Source organism: Crinia signifera, chromosome 8, assembly GCF_055691185.1.
Source record: "Crinia signifera chromosome 8, ASM5569118v1, whole genome shotgun sequence".
Taxonomy (NCBI): domain Eukaryota; kingdom Metazoa; phylum Chordata; class Amphibia; order Anura; family Myobatrachidae; genus Crinia; species Crinia signifera.
This window is the reverse complement of record NC_139224.1, coordinates 143470065-143487708: the sequence shown is the minus strand read 5'-3', so window position 1 is coordinate 143487708 and position 17644 is coordinate 143470065. Positions and strand designations below refer to the sequence as shown.

Here is a 17644-nt window from a genome sequence, read left to right as displayed (position 1 = left end):
TGGGGCACACTTGAGAACAGCTCAAGGCACACTAGTGTGCCACGGCACAGTGGTTGAAAAACACTGTCCTAGATACTACTTAGACAGGCTGTTTGTGTCCGACCATTGTCAAGCTCACCTGAAAGCCAGTGGACTTTTCTTTACTAGATTTAGAAAAATGAACAAGCGCTTGGTTCCTCGCCGGCCACTGAGCGCATCCCTCGGGCAGTTGAATGAAGTTGGGTTGCCCAGTGGTTCAATACATTCAGATGAAGGACCTATGGATTTACCAAGCCGGAAGCAAGGTGGCCTTCCCAATGGCATCGGGTCGGGGAGCTCTGTGACACAACTACTCTCCCGGGGTACAGACTCTAGTTACGATTCTGGCCTGAAGCCTCTTAAACTGGATCATATTAGCAACAGCAGCCCAGGATCCCCACCAGAATTGTATGTATGCTGTTTGTTTCCCATTGTTGCTTTTCATTTGATAACCAATGAGAACAATAATACGCAAGATGTAGCATGCACCTGTGTTTCTGACGTCTCATTTGGGAGGAAGTTTAAGATTTTTAACATTCTTTTCTGTTTTTCTTTCTTTTGTCATCTTAGGTTGGACTCCGTTCCCAAGTCGTCCATTCCTGCCTTACCCGTCAGCTCTCACCAATCTTCTCAGCGCGTTTCTGGTGATCTGCCCCCATTGCCTGTATCTAAGCAGATTCATATGGTAGCACGGGGTTCCCAAATGTATGCTCCACCCCAGACTGATATGTTTTATGCAGACCCTAGGGGAGGAGGACCTCCTTTTGAACCTGTAACCTACCCACCAAGTAAGTCCCTTATGTCATCTTCTCATTATTGTGTTCCTCTGTTTCTATTTTTGCAACAGTTATGTGTCCTTCCCAAACAGGAATTAGCTCCACGGTTGTGTATTCTGATGTCTTGTGACACGCGATACTGTGGCCGTCTCCTCTTAGCTCTAGGGCGTGGGTGATAGTTTTATCAGCATAATTCTGGATGGATGGATTATATAATTAAACTCATCTGGGTGCTTTATACACCCATATTATACTTGTTTTGAATAGTTCATGTTTATGGAATGATTCTGAATCCTGCATATAATAAAAATGTAGGCTTACAATTCTCTATCATTTTTGGTTTTCTAGATTTGCCACTCTTATTTATTTTCCTCTCCTTTCGCAGATGTTTATTACCCACCTCAGACCGTGTCACGCTTTGTGAGACCTCAGCCATCAGCCCCTGAATCCACCCCTCCTTACCTCGACCACTATGCACCCTACTTACAGGACAGGGTTGTTAGCACGCAGTATGGGACGCCCGCACAACAGTACTCTCCGATGAGCCAGCCTATGTACACAACGCACTACGACAGCCGCCGTGTTTACCCCTCTGCCCAGCAATCCTACCCAAGAGAAGAAATGGTCCGTGCCAGTCCTGTGCCACTGGACATGCCACCCAACAGTGGTTCTCCTTATGTACCCGAAACCAGAGAGCGGTACCAACAAGTAGAAGGCTATTATCCTGTGACTCCGCACCCGGGACACATAAGACCACCCTATAATAGGGTATGTCTTCCTTATTTTAGTTATTATTTCAGCATTACAGAATGTTAGAACAAATCCTTAGAAGTTATACTTTAGCAAACGCAAATTATTTATTAAGGATGCTTACAAATGAACCACTTAGAAGGAGACTATGAAAAGTGGTTCACTCATCCTCTAATACAGGGCGGTCAACTGCATTGATGCGGGAGCTTTGGATCAGCGCTCATCGGGAAAAGTGACCTACTTTGAGCTCAAAGTTGCCTATTGCCTATGGGTCTTTAGTGTTGCATAGAACAGTCTCCCTATGCTCGACCTTCCCACATACTGTAGTATGATATTGTGCAGTATATATACTTGCAAACAGGGTCCCGTTTTTGCGCTAGTTGTTATTCACCCATCCCCAGCCGGGGATTGGCGCTGGTGGTAGCAGTGGTTATTTCCTCTCTATATTAGTCCTTGTAGGGGGAGAGAACACAGCTGGGGCCCAAATTGTTGGAGTGAGGAATAATGCATCTCAAAGTGCTCCATAAGGATATAAGTAGCCCGTGTGGCTTGATGCTTAAGCGTTTCACCGCTTTAAGTCTTGCCGGTTTCCTCTATTTTAAAAGGGTATTCAATAGCAAGCAACTATTTTTACAGCTCTCAATCTGAGATTCTGACTGTCAAAACGTCCCAACAATTGGAATCTCAGGTCGTTTTCGTCCCGCTTGACGGGATCTCAACAGTCTTATTTTAATGTTCTGACTGTCGGAAAGGGTGCATGTCCACAAAAATAGATTGTTGAAAACCGACCGAGAATTCGTCAATCTGCCGACTGCTTTTAAAGTTGGATCTGTTTTGTCGGACATCGCCTTTAATGCCAGCAGAAAAGGTGGCATTGAGTAGGCGGTGGCCCTCATTTCCCTTGTCGGAAATAGTGGCCAAGATTGAATACCCCACAAACGCTTTAATATACTAAAATAAAGTAGTACCCAAAATTGTTTATTTTTATTTTATTTACATTTTTATTGTTATATTACATACTGTTAACTGCCCATTATTTATTATCGTTTGGGTTTTTGGGATATTTTTATTTTTTTTGGACACTAGCATTGCATGCGTCAAGGAAAGCCTGGCCTTGATCCTTGGTGTGTTTACCTTTTTTTATACCATGAAATGATATATTAAGCTTTTACATACTGTATGAGCAGTTTTTGTTCTATATTTCAGGAGACCTACGGCCGTTTGCCTCCCCAACATCAATCACAGCCCCACCCCAGCCTCGATGACCTTCACCGACGTCGCAAGGAGATCATGGCGCAACTAGAGGAGAGGAAAGTGATCTCCCCACCACCGTTTGCCCCATCACCCACACTCACTCACCCTTTCCATCCAGAAGAGGTGAGCATCCCAAATTCTTGTCTGACTGGAGTCCATGCCTTTTGACTTCAGCTTTGGTAGACTTAAAATAACAATTCAGTGTTTCTATAATGCCTCAGAATAAGTGTTTGTTTATTATGTTCTTAGTATCTTGATGAGGAACTGAAGGTTTCTGGGAAGTACAAAGGCAATGACTACAGCCAGTACTCTCCCTGGTCCTGCGACACGATCGGTTCCTACATCGGAACCAAAGACGCCAAACCCAAAGACGTTTCTGCTGGAGGCAGCGGTGAAGTAACTGTAAGTACCATCTCCTTACTTTTACGCAACTTTTGGGAAGTTATGGCTTTTTCCAGATTTAAGTGATCTCTTTTTTTTTCATATGGTCATGAGTTACTGGCCATATAGTTGTATGTCATTCTTAACCAGTTTCAATTGGGCATTGTCACGTCTGTACTACATCCTTTCCAACATTCTTAACATGACATGCTGGTGGTTTTTAGTTCCAATTTCTTGCTTTGTTAGGATAGTCTTGTACAACTTTTTTGGTTTTCAATAGCATTTTTCTTAACAGCACATGTGGGGGTAAAACAGTCCATATTGACCTTAAGCTTGTGCTCACCTGTCAATGGGGCAGATGTATTAAGCCTGGAGAAGAGATAAACTGGAGATAAAGTGGAGATAACTTGGAAGAGTTAACGCACCAGCCAATCAGCTGTGTTTGAAATATGACAGTTGGGATCTGATTGGCTGGTGCATTATCTCCTTCCACTTTATCTCCAGTTTATCTCTTCACCAGGCTTAATACATCTGCCCCAATGTTACCTAGGGTATGTCGACCATTCTTAGATGTCTACCCAGACATTGTCGACCCAGAGACCACATACCCTCTGCTCCAATATGCCAGCAAGCAGTGCCTGCCCACTTTTTGGGATTTGGAACATAACCTGCAATTATAAACTTATATCTTAAGCACTGCTTGGCCAATCCTCAGATAACGAAGTCTTGGTGTATAATCTCCATGGATAAACAAAATATCAAGATCAGATTAAAATAAACACAAACTTTTAAGTTGCCCATACATGTTAAAATAATTGGATGAAATTTGCGTGTGATGCGATCCGAACCTAGTTCAAAAAGTATGTGCAGCACATATTTTTTGAACTGTGCGATGGGATGTGCGCAGGAGTGCACATTACACCCGCAAAATGCACCGTGTATGGGCATCTTCATTTCAGTAAGTAGTAGTGTTTAGTAAATATTAGTGTTTCATGGTCAGTCACCTTACACCTTAACCCCCCTCAGTCCTGAAAAGTAGGGCTCTAGGGGCCCTCCCCCTGCGCTATACACACCCTGGCCAAAACATTGAAGGTTTAATGACCTGTAACTTCCCTAACATTCCTGAGCATAAGACTAAATAGCGGAAAATAGGATTCTATATCCAGTTCGTGCTGTACCTCTTGTGATCTCGCAACAAAAAGAAGCAATTTTCAGGAAGCGCGAAGCAGGTGCCAAAAATTCCGACCTTTAGGGAGATGTGCGGCTGCCGGAGATTTGTAACTGAATTTTGTATTTTTTCTGATTCATAACCAACGTTTAAATACAGCTTTGAGTTTGTGTGAAACCGATCGGTTAGTGTGTTTTAGCTTCTGTAGCAGCAGTACATTTGTTCCCCATTACTGATCCATGTCCGAAGCAGCAGTCAGTGGGACATGGTCGGTTTCCGGAGTAAAGCAACTACTAATTACTTGAGTTAACAGATTGTTGAAATTTTATCTAGTGCATGTCCGATATAGTAAGCTGGATGTGTTCAGTGAGCAGCATAAATGCAATTGATAGAATCTGCGTTGATATGATGGATTAAAATACTCTCCTACAGATTACATTATACTGTTGTGTGTAGCTGTGTAGTGAAACCCAGTGCTTTGTTCCCAGTCTTGCATAAGAAGAACATTGTATCCATCTACCTTCATACTTTATGTATTCTGTGTTTATCTCAACAGAATGTTGATGGCAAAACCCTAAGGGATCAGCGCCTTGAGATCCAGCGGAGAGCTACTGATGCAGGGGAGGATGATCTCATTCCGTTTGGTGACCGACCCACAGTATCCCGTTTTGGCGCCATCTCCCGCACCTCTAAGGCATTGTACCAGCAACCAGGCCCTATGATGCAGGCTCTGGCAGGCCAAGGTGGGGCTACCAAATCCAGTGTAAACTGAGCATTTTTGGGGGTTGTTTTACTTAAAGAAAGAAAGATAATGCCCACAAAGCCTTAAAAAAAATAAGTATTAACCACCTCTGTGATTTTCACCATTGTTATGTCATTTATGGTGATTTGGTCACATATTTTAGTCTTTAATAGAGAATATGGGAGAAGTTCTGCAGACATGCAGTACAAAATATAGTGTCCTTTTACAGAGCCCAAGTTAATAGAACATATATTTAACTTAACTGTTGTGCTGTCGCTGACCATCAGGGCTCATTTAGGCCAATCCACCCCAATATACCACTTTGAGCCTTACCATAAGCAAGGTCGCCACCTGTTACTATTTGAAGGAAGTCCTAAACACCAGGTTTGGTTACTTAATCCTCTCGTTTCTTTTAAGATCTCCAAGTTTTTATCTCATGTGATTTTAATAACTATCCAAATAATGGAAAAAAGTTCCCCTAATATAGACACCTATTGTACTTAGATATGTGCTTATCTGAAACCTTACAGACTCCTCTCAATTGTGAAGCTTAAAAGGAAAAATTGCCGATCCTAGTGTAGTTTTTCAATACACTCAAGAAAAATGTACCAGAAGTTATAACGGTGTGTCCTCCGACATCTTCGCTGCAGTCACGCTACACAGCCCCTCTTGAAAATGCATCTTAAGGGGTGTACACATGTTGTGATCGCCTTGCAATTTCATTGGGATTGAAATGCACGGCAAGGCAGTCTCGTTCGATTTGGACTATATCAGGCATGGCAAAACTGTGGCCCGCCAGCTGTTGTAAAACTACACATCCCAGCATGCCTTGCCATAGTTTTAGCATTCCCTAATAGCAAAACTGTGGCAAGGCATGATGGGATATGTAGTTTCACAACAGCTAGAGGGCCATCGTTTGGCCATACCTGGACAATATAGTACAGATCTGTACTATATAGTCTTTGCCTGCACAGTCTTCCTTATTGGATTTTGATGCCACGCATGATTTAGATTTAAATTTTGTTTATATAAGCAAAATTGAATAGTAAAATAAACCAAATCGAACATTAGACCAATGCAGTGCTAATAGGACGCAGCAGGAGACCATGCTGATTAATTTGATCTGACACTTCTATATCTGTGTGTGACTGCTTCTCTGGATCTGTGTACAAAGTGCTACTCTGTAGCAGCTGTTTTCTAATACAAGTGCTGTTCCACATACAGACCTAGTCGCACAACGTACTTGTATCATATCACAATAATCCGTACAGTCATCTTGTCCGTCCTTGACTCAATGTGTTGCAGTGAAGATGCATTTCTGTAACAAACAAGACGCCTGACTTTAGTAGAGCTGCAATGGTCCTGGCGGCTCACTCACACCAGGCATCTTGCACTATATAGCATATTAAGGCTAGATGTATGAGGACGCATCTGCAGATTTCACCCCTACAATATAATGGCGTAGAAACTGACTATTGGAACCCTAAATCCCAGTCCAATATAACATGTCTCTTGGACCTCCACGTCATTTCGACTTTCTCAGAGGAATAAAAATGTGGTGTTTTTTTTTTGTTGTTGTTTTTTTAGATTACAGTCTATACAGTAGTCACAGCAGCCTTGGAGGTCCTCAATATTCTACCCATCAAAACCTTCCTTCTCAGGGACCTATGAGTGAGAGGTATGTGTCACGGCCTGATTTTTGTATATGTTCTACTTCTCCTCTTTGTTGTGCTAAAGCGGTTACTCTTATGGCAGTTTCCCAAACCACATTACAATCAAGGTTTAAAAGATTTTAATGCTTGAGCATAGGTAACAAATAAGCATTTCATTCAATTTTATTTAACCACCTGGACTCAAGCATTGATATGCTTTTTTTTTTTTTTTTTTTTGTAGATTTATTTATTTATTTTACTTTTATCACGAACACATGTTTTCTACACATTAGCTCTTGGTTCCAGCAATTAAAGCTGTTTTTGCACAGAATTTTGAACCCAATCCAAGCAGCTGACATAAATAGTGCAGCACACTAGATCTCATTTCTAATTGCAGTTATTGATTTAGACAGCTGCAGCCATTGATGCCCATTCGCCACAGCAACCGCTTGATGCTGGAGAGATCTCGTGCATGCCCACTGTGGCCTGCCTAGGTGTGAGGCACAGAGTACTTCCCACAGAGTATAAATTTCATTGGTGTACCTTCCTGCATGGTCCTGGGAATAAGGCGAAAAATGATTTACTCTTGTGGCACAATCTGCCTAATGCTGTTCGGTTCTTGCAACTTTTTGGTTTTGAAATTCTCCTATAGGAGTAAAGCATGGAAAGTGCTTGGTGTCCTTGGCACTGGGCTGGAGACACTTGGTATTCTCCAGTGTGTTGCAGTGATAATAGGAAGGGACGGCGACTAGTACAACACATTATTCCTAGGTTGCCATTGTCTAAACATACAGACTTGCTGTCCGTGTGTACCATATGCACTGCTTGTTCACCCATCCAAAACCACAGTCTCTTCTGATAACAAATAGTAATCTTTCAGCACAGCTTTCTTTTCTTTTCTCTATGAAGATAATTAGCATTGCACACCTTTAATTATATGCCAAATTTTACATGAGAAATAAGACCTCCTATGTTCCTAGTGACTTACAGTATGATCAGGGACATACCAAGTCACATAGGAGAATTGTGTTTTGGTAGAATAATGGTATATTACATTCCTTTTTATTACAACGAGCCACAAATTCTTCTTCTCAGAGAGCGTATTTCCAAGCCTTTACCTACGTCCGAGAGAGAACAGCTCAGGATGGAACTGCAGCAGCTGAACCAACAAATTAGTCAGCAGACTCAGATGCGAGGGATGGAGGTAAGACCATTGTCAGAGATTAGTAGATAGTCTCATTTTAACGGTCAACAGGGAATATTTCCTGACTCTTGATGATGTAAATGGCTGCCTACCCCTGGTTCAGGTTGCACATCTTTATACCGAGAACTGGTGATTTCAAATTTGTGCTCTTTGCTTATATACTTTTATGACTGAATGACTATTTGACTATATTGTCTCGCCTGCCCTCCGCTCCCACCCACCATACCACCTGGCTGCTGCCGCACCCACTGCACAGCACCCAACAACCACAATACCCCCCGGCTCTCACCCACTGCAGCCACTATCCGCTACTGACCTCCGCAATACCACCTGGCTCCTAACTGCTGCACCAGAGCTTGGCTCCTGACTGCTGGGACAGACTCAATCCCAGGAATACCGGGCTTGAGCATTTTTTAATCCAGGGATTGTGAAAAATGCCCTGAAATTGGCATCCCTAATTGGGATGATTTGAATAGAGCAGGGATTCACCTTTATGGTCTGCAAGGCTCACTCAACAGTCGAGGTTGTAAGAATAGCCATACTTGAACATTAATTAATTGGATTAATTAGTACCTCAATTATTTTGATTTAGCCAAGGATATAGATATTACTGAAACCTGGAGTGTGTCTTGAAGTCCAAGGTTGGGAAAAAGTGGTGTAGTGTATGGCATCTTCATTTTATGCAACCAAGACTGAAGCATAAGATTTTCTTTGAATATCATGCTGTTTATCCAATATTCTTTCCATATAATAAAATTCACACAAAATGGATTATCTTATAGGTTGCAAGTAACCGCATGTTGGTGCAAAGAGAGTCATCTTCTCTAGCAAGTCAACAGCAGCCCCCGCCGCCGCCACCAGCCAAGTGGTCCAGCATGTTGTCCAATGAACAACTCAGCCTTGAGCTGCATCAAGTGGAGCGTGAGATTGGGAAGAGAACACGAGAACTTAGTATGGTGAGTACCTCGGAGCCAGTATTTAAAAAGCCGAAATTTAAATTGTGATAAACTGTGGTATAGTTCTCTCTGTCTGCTTCTAGATCAGTGATGGCTAACCTTGACACTCCAGCTATTGAACTACACATCCCAGCATGTCCTGCTACAGTTTTACTATTTGGCCATGCTAAAACTGTTGCAGGGCATGCTGGGATGTGTAGTTCAACAGCTGGAGTGTCTGGTCAGCAGCTGGAGATGTAGAGGTCACAAAGTGCTAGGTCACACACGTGATGTTCTAAGGGACTGATACAGAGGGTGGGCACAGTGTTGACCGGTGCAGCATCTTCAATGTCAGCAGATCTGAGTGAAGATGCTAATGCCACATTATAACAATGCATCCTCTGCCCTGCCTGCATTAGAAACCCCTGCATCTGATCAATTGCATTGTACATCTGATTAAACCTCAGGTTACTCAGGATTCCATCAAAACTACTCTGCAGTGAAACTGCATCAGAGGATGCAGCCCACTGGCTTCCGCACACGCCACAGAATCCGGGTCCCAAACCCCTCTTCCCCTATACCAGTGCTAGGCAATTGCGGCCCTCCAGATGTTGATGAACTACACATCCCAGGATGCTTTGCATTAGTTTTGCTATGTGGCCATGCTGGAACTGATGCAAGGCATGCTGGTATGTGTAGTTCATCAACATCTGGAGGGCCGCAATTGCCCAGCCCTGCCCTATACAATAACCCAGGACCATGTGCAGTGCGGCTCTTGATACCAACCCATCAGAGAGAAGCGAAATTTAAAATAATAGCGTACATCTCTGAATCTCTCTGTATCATTCCTGACGTTGATCCTTACACAACAGCTACCCAATCTATAAAAGGTTCAAGTAACATTTGCCTCCATCCTCCCGCCCCCCCTATAGGAGGGTCATTCCATGGGCGTGAAGAGCAAACCAGATGTTCTCAAAGTGGAGAATGGGCAACTGGAGCCGCAGACCAAGGTTCTATCACATGACCTCCCACTGACATTCAGGTACGGTAGCGTTCATGTCACCTGTACAGTGGTGTATGTGACTGGCACTCAAGTGGAAAAATAGCTAAACGCCTGCTCCTCATTGTACTTATTTCACATTAGTTAAAAAAAAAAAAAATGTTCTGTATAACCATAACTCACTTTCATGAAAAAAAGCAAAGAACCAGCAGATTTATTTGCCGCTTTTATTTTTGAATAAGGCTGCGTCTACACATGTGGGCAGTATTCAACGACGATTTTTGGCATGTGCAGGGAATCCTGCCAGCTCCCTGTCACCCTATTCAACGCCGCAGGGCCTCGCTGCCCCTGATGGGACGGCATCAGGCAGAGAGATGGAAGTCTCCCTGCCTCTGTCGGAGTGGGGGGGGGGGGGGGGGGGGGGGGGGCACGCCGGTAGGGAGCCGCTGCACTGCTCCTGCATATGTAATGATCGGCGCGCACATGAATAAAAATAGCATGCCCCTTCACAGAAAAAAATACTGATTTTTTCACGGCAAATAATTAAAAAAAACCTATATTTTAAAAGATAACATTCCTGTTCACCTTAAAAAGATGGCGATTGCTACATGGTGAAGCACATCGAAAATCACGCTGCAAGCAATTCGCCATCCTAGCATTGAATACACTCATGGCGAATCATGACAAATCACAGTGAAAAACCAATTGGAAAACAGCAGCGAATTGCGGTGACCAACAGAAGGCGAATTGGCCATCATTCACTGTTCGTCGTCGCCATATTTTGAGTGTTGAATAGAGCTAATCACTTTTCCAGTCAAAAAATTCACCAGGGAGCACGAAAAAAGCGTCATTGAATACTGCCCATTGTGTTTTTTAGCAGGATGTAGTCAAACAGGATCCTGTTTGGCAGGATGCTGTTTCTTGTGCCTACGCATTGCGTTTTAGCAGGATGCAGCAGGCTTGTGTATATATCCTCTTGAGTGCATCCTGCAAAACAGCTCCTGTTCGACTGCATCCTGCTAAAATGTGTAGATGTGTAGACACAGCCATAGATTTAAATGTGCAGGCTCCTTCCTGCCAAACAGGTCCCTTTTTAAAAGGGACCTGTTAAGACGCAATGTGTAGATGCAGCCTAATTCACATAGATCCATGAAAAGTCCAGAGATAGCCCATTGCTTATTGTCAAGGGCTTATTTTTTCATACGAACCTGGCACTGCACCTGTATTTGTTATTACAAGATGTTCTGTCTTATCTGTGTTATCTGTTTTTTTTTTTTTTTCTTTTAACCTCTGTTGAGCACACGCTATTTGTAATCTTTTCAAAAAATGTATATTTCTTTTTCATTCTCTATAGCAATGAGGTGCCAAATGGATCTAGCTTGGCCCAGGACATGCTATCTGGCAAGGCTGCTTCGTTAACCCTTTCTGAGGATCCCCAAGCCGGCGTAGATAAAAATGAGCCCATGAGATCTGGGGTCAACTCCAGCACTGCTCCATGACCAGCGAGGGCAGTCTTACCCCACACGCTAAATAAATCCTTTCAATTTTATCTGAAGGCATTTTAGTTTAGTGGGAAGTGTGTGGGAGGGAGATAAAACAAAATGTGTATTTTCAAGGGTTATTTGTTGCTTTTTTTGTTTTTGTTATTTTTTTTTGTTTGTTTAGAGGGAGAGTTCAGAGCATTATTTGGGTGTTGGTTCTCAGAAAAAAAAAAAAAGTTAATATTAAAGAGTTGCTTACATAGCCCCGTTTTTGGGGGTCAGAGATTGGAAAGACCGGTTACCCTGCTCTCCCAAAGCATGAGACTACATGTAAAATGTGCATTGAAAACACCACTAGTAACAACGACCACTGCACATATTTTCACATTAACACATTTTTTAATAAAAAAAAAATATACAGAATACAAAATATATATTAAAAAAAAAAAAAGACACAGATGAAAATTAGCAGTATCTGCAAGCAATTCAAGATTAGTTGTTTTTGTTCTGTGAATGAACTTAATTTTAATACCTTTGGATGCCTTGGATGCAAGGCTTTAAAGACAAAAAAAGGAAAATATTATATATATATATACTCTGTTTGATTAATTGTACGATCTTATTGCTGTAGATTTACATTTATTTTTTCTTGTTTTATTTGGATGGTATTGCATAGCCAGGACATCTGTGGATCCTCTTAGCCCAGGGTTTATCATGCCTCCATGACTTGGAGATTCATGCTTTCCATGGCTGCTTTCCTACTGGTTTTCTTATTAGTTTCCCCAGAACCGCTTATTTAACATCACGACTCAAATGTAGAAGATCTTTGTTTAAAAATGATTTTAATGCATTTTGCAATATTTTTCCTGACGCAGTCACATAAGGGTGGTGTCACACAGGCGCTTTGCCAATATTAAGGTGCAACGCATAATCATCCCAACTACTTTGAGTAATAGGGCCCATTCATCTGCGTTTAATTGCATCCGCTCCCCATCGTGCCGATGACTGGATTGGGTCAATAGCAAAATCCAAGTTATTGGGTATCTTTGATTCACCAATTCTGACCCAAAAGTGATCTTTATCAGCAAGGATTTGATACATGCTGGGTTTTGCTGATCCCTCAACAGATTTACTTTTGTAGTCTACCGATCAGCAACAGCAAAACTCGTAATCAGTCTGTATATGTATTGCACGCATAATATGGAGAAAATGTCATGCAAAAGCTTAACCGTGGGAGCGGTATTTCAAATGCAGCAGCGTTTTAGGTTAGCGTGTGAAGTACTCCCTGATAATGCTTTACAATGGGAGTCCGCTATTTTTCAGCAGACCCTATGGCATTGTTTTTAAAGCTGTGATATGTAAACGCAGTGTGCTTTGTCCGTTATACTAAGACAACGCTACGGAGACTGGCTATGGAGCTGGAAAAGTGCCTGTTTAACACTACCCTCGAAAATGTGACACATTACCAATTACTGGTACATTTGCAGGAAGCTGATCTTCCTAAAGCAGGTCCACACTGCCTTCTATTTATGCTATCTTCTGTGCAAATCTTTGTATACCATCCAAGCATAGGTGTTGTGGATTTCATTCACTCTTCCCCCCCCCCCCCCCCCCCCCCCCCATAAGCTAGAACACATCTCTGCTCCCTGCTTGTACCATTGATATTAATGTAGAGCTGTACTGTTGTATACAATGGTTACAGAAACTACTACTATGCCTTTGGTGAAAGGCAAAATCTATGGCAGTGTATTTTGTCAGCGCTTCTGGAAGACATCTGTGAAAGTTTCAAACTAATAAATGAAAGCCTCTGCAGGCAGAAGCCATCTTTTTTTTTAAAATGGTTTCATTTACGGATCCATGTAGTTGCTCCATGCGACCAGTAGCCTTTTAATAAGCAGCCATGTGAAATCTATTTTATCTCTTGTGGTGGGCAAGGGAGGGATGGTAGAACATATGTCATTCCTTCTTCTGAACAGCGAAGTGGGTTTCTATCATTTTCTTCCCAATGGGCAGACATCTGGCTATGTGATAACTTCCCGCATCGTTCTGGTGGGGTAAAAGCGAGAATTAATTACTTTTTATGTTCTTTGTATTTTCTTAGTGTTTTTCTTCCCCACTTTCTTCCCTCCCCTTCTCCAGTTTCTCCTTAATCTTTAACTCCTGCTGGGACATTGTCCGCCTCAGCGTTACGTTCCGTGAATCCTATTTAGAAAGAAGTGTAAAAGGAATTTGTACAATATATGTACTTTTATGATCCAAATGACGGATGGGTTTTCAGGTTCCTCGCTTGCCCTACCAGTTGAGGCTTCCATACTTGACGGTGCTTGGAAAAAGAGCGCCTGTTTGATTTTTCCTTATTGCCAGGAGGAGGCAACCGCGTTTAATATACTGTTTCACATTGAATTAAATTGAACATTTGGGACCTGCTGGTCACACATTTGATATTTACATATACTGGCTTGGAGTTCAAGCTAACTTTTTTTTTTATTATTATTATTAATTTAAATAAAATACCATAGCGTTATGTGTGTTTGTGTATGTCTGCAATTATATGCGAACACATATAATATGTTTTAAGGAATTCTTTTTTTCTTTTTTGGATGAGTGCAACTTCTAGGTGCTTGGAGATCTGCGCACTTTACAGTTAAGAACGTGACTTTTTGCGCGGTTGTAGAAGGAGATTGGAAATTCAGATCCATCAATATCAAGCAAAAAAAATAAACCTAGGTTCAATTTGAATTTAAAACGATTGACTTTGATATTTCTCTTTACGGTAGCTGGAGTCCCCTTCTTGTTGTTGTAGGTATTGCGATAATCTAAATGTTCTTACAACGAGTTTTAAGGCATTACTGTACAAAGTCATATATAGAGCAGCTTGGGTTTATTTTCCTAAGCGTTGCTTGGAGAATCCCTACCAATGACTGCCACAATATTGGCCCTTTAGCGGCGTAGGATTGTTGTCGGGGATATGGTCACTAGGTCGACACAAGCATAAGGCCGACATTACGAAGGTCAACAGTCAAAAGGTCAACATGGGGTTTTTCACTTTTTTTCATGCCCTACCATCCACTAGGGCATGGTGGGAGAATAAAATAGTGTGCCCGAAGCATGGCGAGCGCAGCGGTGCACTTTTGATATCGCCCATGTTAACTATGTCGACATCCAGGGGAAAAATAGCTAAAAAAAACCCATGTTGACCTTTTCACTGTTGACCTGCAGTCTTGTCAACCTAATGCTTGTAGACCTAATATCTGTCTATCCAATGATCCATACCAGTCTTCAGTGGTTGAGCAAAACCCATTTTATTGCCGTCTTTCAGATGTTAAAACTGCTGTGTTTACTATTGTTCTTGTTACGTTTGTGGCTTGCTGATCGTTTTACACAATGATTGGTCATAGAGCATTAACGTTCTGTCTTGACCTGGCATAGTTTTATACGTTCCTATTTGTTTATATTTTGTAGAGATTGAAGTCCTGTCTTTGGCTGGCATAGCTTAAAGTGCTTTTAATGTACCGTGTCACTATTTAATATAAAACTCACTTTGCAAACTTTGCTTGGGGTCTCCTTTAACCTCACCACTGTGTTAAGCCTTGTACGTACTCATTGCGACTGTCCCTCAGTCAGTTTATGTTGATGTCGGCTGCAGAATAATAGAAAATCTGGTTAGAGTTCTACACTCCTTACCGATGTCCAACCCCACCCCCCACCACAGCTTTTAAGTTATTATTTCCGAAGCCAGCTAAATCAGACTCTTACTCCTACAAGCTGCCTCATCAAATCTACTAAGAGAAAAAAAAAAGATAATGAAAAAAGCATTCAGACGAATTTGTTTAGCAAATAACTTCTGTGAAGTTGCTGTTTTCTAATGGTGTTATAACTCAATAATGTAGAAACGTGGGGAAGCTCTCAACTGGTAGGCATGGCGCACAGTAGCTGGGACCTCTGTATTAAAGATTAGCGCACTGCTGTATAAAGACCTGAAGAAGTCTCGAGTCTTGTGGCCAGCCTTTACACTCTCTCACTGTTGGAGAGATCGCTAGAGCAATGCGATGGACCCTCTACTGCTCGGAAGGGATTAGTGAGGCAGTGTTTTAAAGATCTCTCTTCTAAACATGCTTTAGCAATGATTCCATCGTTACATTTAGTGAAGCGGTCTGGTTCTCCTTGCTTGCTACATTCAGACAATTTCCTGCTACAGAGAAGTCACTCATCCATATTATTGGGGCTGATTATTGTATGATGCCGCTTTTGGGTTGCAGCGGGGTGCATTTTATGCAATGCATTTGTTTTAAAAGGGAGCTACACCTGCTAATGAAGGTCTAGTGTTACATGCAATGGTTTCCAGTGGACACTCCTGAACTACTGTGTGAGTGTATATAAAAAGTGACCACGCCCTAGCTGCAGCCTATTGTAAAGCATTACCCCTGAAGTAGTTAACCCGGTGCAGCGTTAAAAAAAAAAAAACCAAAACTAAAACCTCATGTATAGACAATGGATCTTCGCAGTCTCCTAGAGTAATAAAATGAAAGGCATCGCCACTAGAGAGAGATTTGGAAACCAGTGAAGTCACAGCGCTGTAAAGTAAAAGAAATTAAAAAGCACCCCCTTTATGTTATACATTAAAAATACTGTACGCTGCTACAAACGGCTAATACGCATCCATCTTCTAAGGATTTTAAATAAAAGCGTTCTGCAGTACACTCGAAGCAGCAGGGTTTAGTTCACAGCCGGTGTACCATGATTATTGTAATGTTTCACTACGGTGAGAACTTTGCTATGATGTGTTTCAACATCAGGTATGCACTTAGCATAAAAGAATTGCATTGAACCCGTCTCAAACACAGGGCAGTGGATCCAGCGCGCAGGATGTAGAGGCTTCACTATGTTGGTAAAGTCCGCAGATCGCCTGCCTTATACACTCTGCAGTTTAATACAATTTAAGCCTTTAAGTGTTTACGATAGTGTAGCAAGCGTTTGAGCATTGGTTTTTTTCCCCTCCCCCCTTGCTCGCTGCTACATGCCCCTCTCATTGTACTAAATTGTCTTCTGCTAAGTGTATGCGGAAACCAGTATGATACTTTGTAACAAAGTTTATTTAACCATCACAAGACTGACTTCTGTCATTGGTCTTACCAGCAAGTGTACAAAACCCATCTTGTGCCTGTGAAATGTAGAGCGCTTGGGGCTGTCGGAAGAAGGAAATAATTTGTATATTCCCTTTTGGTGACCTCATTAATGAATTAATGAGTGAAAAATTTTAGGGATGTTCCACCATGAAGTGGCTAAGCGTCTGTATGACATCATTGTTTTACCTGTATTGACAGCAAAAAAAAGCTTTTCCAGCCTGTTGGACCCCATTGTTCCATGTCTTTCAATAATCATACAGGCAGCCTGTAATAAGGCTAGAAAACAAGCCTAGAAAACAAAATCTCCAGTTCTGTGAATTGATGCACAACTACTGGGTATTACAGGGGCTCATTAATGTCCTCTGCCCAAGCTCTTTAATCTTGCCCTGTTCATTCTGTGCCAGTAGGACTTCATACAGTGAATGAATTGGCTGGGTTTGTCTGTTCGGTATGGCTTATCCGAGTAGGCCCCGAAGCTCTCCACATTTCACAGGTTGCGCTCTGTACCTATTAATTATTCTGCATTCTATTCTTTCAGGCTGGATTCCGTTTATGATTATTATTATTATTAATAATTTCTTTGTTCTTTTGGCTCATACCAGTCTCTCAGAGACATTCTGCAGCTATTAATCACCTTTTTGGGTGGAGTTAAAAATTTGTTTTTGTTTTTTTTTTGTTTGTTTTTTTGTTTGTTTTTTTAACTTTTTAACTTTTTGATGCATTTTTGCTTGAAAAAGAGCTTGTGATATTCACCAATCTTATTGATTGTTCTGTGACTGTGCCCTGCAGAGGTTTAATAAAACATATAAAAATAGTCTTGTCTTTTTTCTTTCTTTTTAATTTGGGAAGGAAAGCGGTTACCAGTGTATTGCAAAGATTCAAAAGAAGTATTTGATTGTAGCGTGTGTGTTCAAAAGGTTTGTCATTAAGTGATCACAATTCAGGACCTTGCTTATCTGATCTTAAGCATGATTGCAGAGTGGTTCTGTCTATCATGCAAACTGATCTTAGCCAGATTGGCCACAAGGCTGCAAGCAATATCTGTATATTACTATCTTAAAAGAAATCCGCAAAACATGAGAAGACCTTGTTTTCTGAAGTACGCTAAAATAAGGTAAGCCGGTCATTTTTCTTAAGTGTTGTATTTTTCTAATAGT

The 17644-nt window shown here is 41.7% G+C and overlaps 1 protein-coding gene across 5 annotated transcripts in view; it reads left to right on the top strand.

Moving 5' to 3' along the window:
- RC3H1 (ring finger and CCCH-type domains 1) overlaps positions 1-11490 on the top strand; it is a 65247-nt gene extending 53757 nt beyond the window's left edge. For 3 of the 5 annotated variants that reach the window (XM_083157288.1, XM_083157289.1, XM_083157287.1), the window contains exons 10-20: positions 148-426; positions 589-806; positions 1180-1562; positions 2751-2921; positions 3048-3200; positions 4904-5090; positions 6677-6767; positions 7837-7945; positions 8728-8901; positions 9813-9922; positions 11235-11490. In XM_083157288.1, coding sequence (XP_083013414.1) covers positions 148-426; positions 589-806; positions 1180-1562; positions 2751-2921; positions 3048-3200; positions 4904-5090; positions 6677-6767; positions 7837-7945; positions 8728-8901; positions 9813-9922; positions 11235-11379 — 2020 coding nt within the window. In that variant the 3' untranslated portion in view covers positions 11380-11490. The remainder of the gene's footprint in view (positions 1-147; positions 427-588; positions 807-1179; positions 1563-2750; positions 2922-3047; positions 3201-4903; positions 5091-6676; positions 6768-7836; positions 7946-8727; positions 8902-9812; positions 9923-11234) is intronic. The other 2 variants (XM_083157291.1, XM_083157290.1) reach the window with 1 other exon arrangement.
- The last annotated feature ends 6154 nt before the right edge of the window (positions 11491-17644 follow it).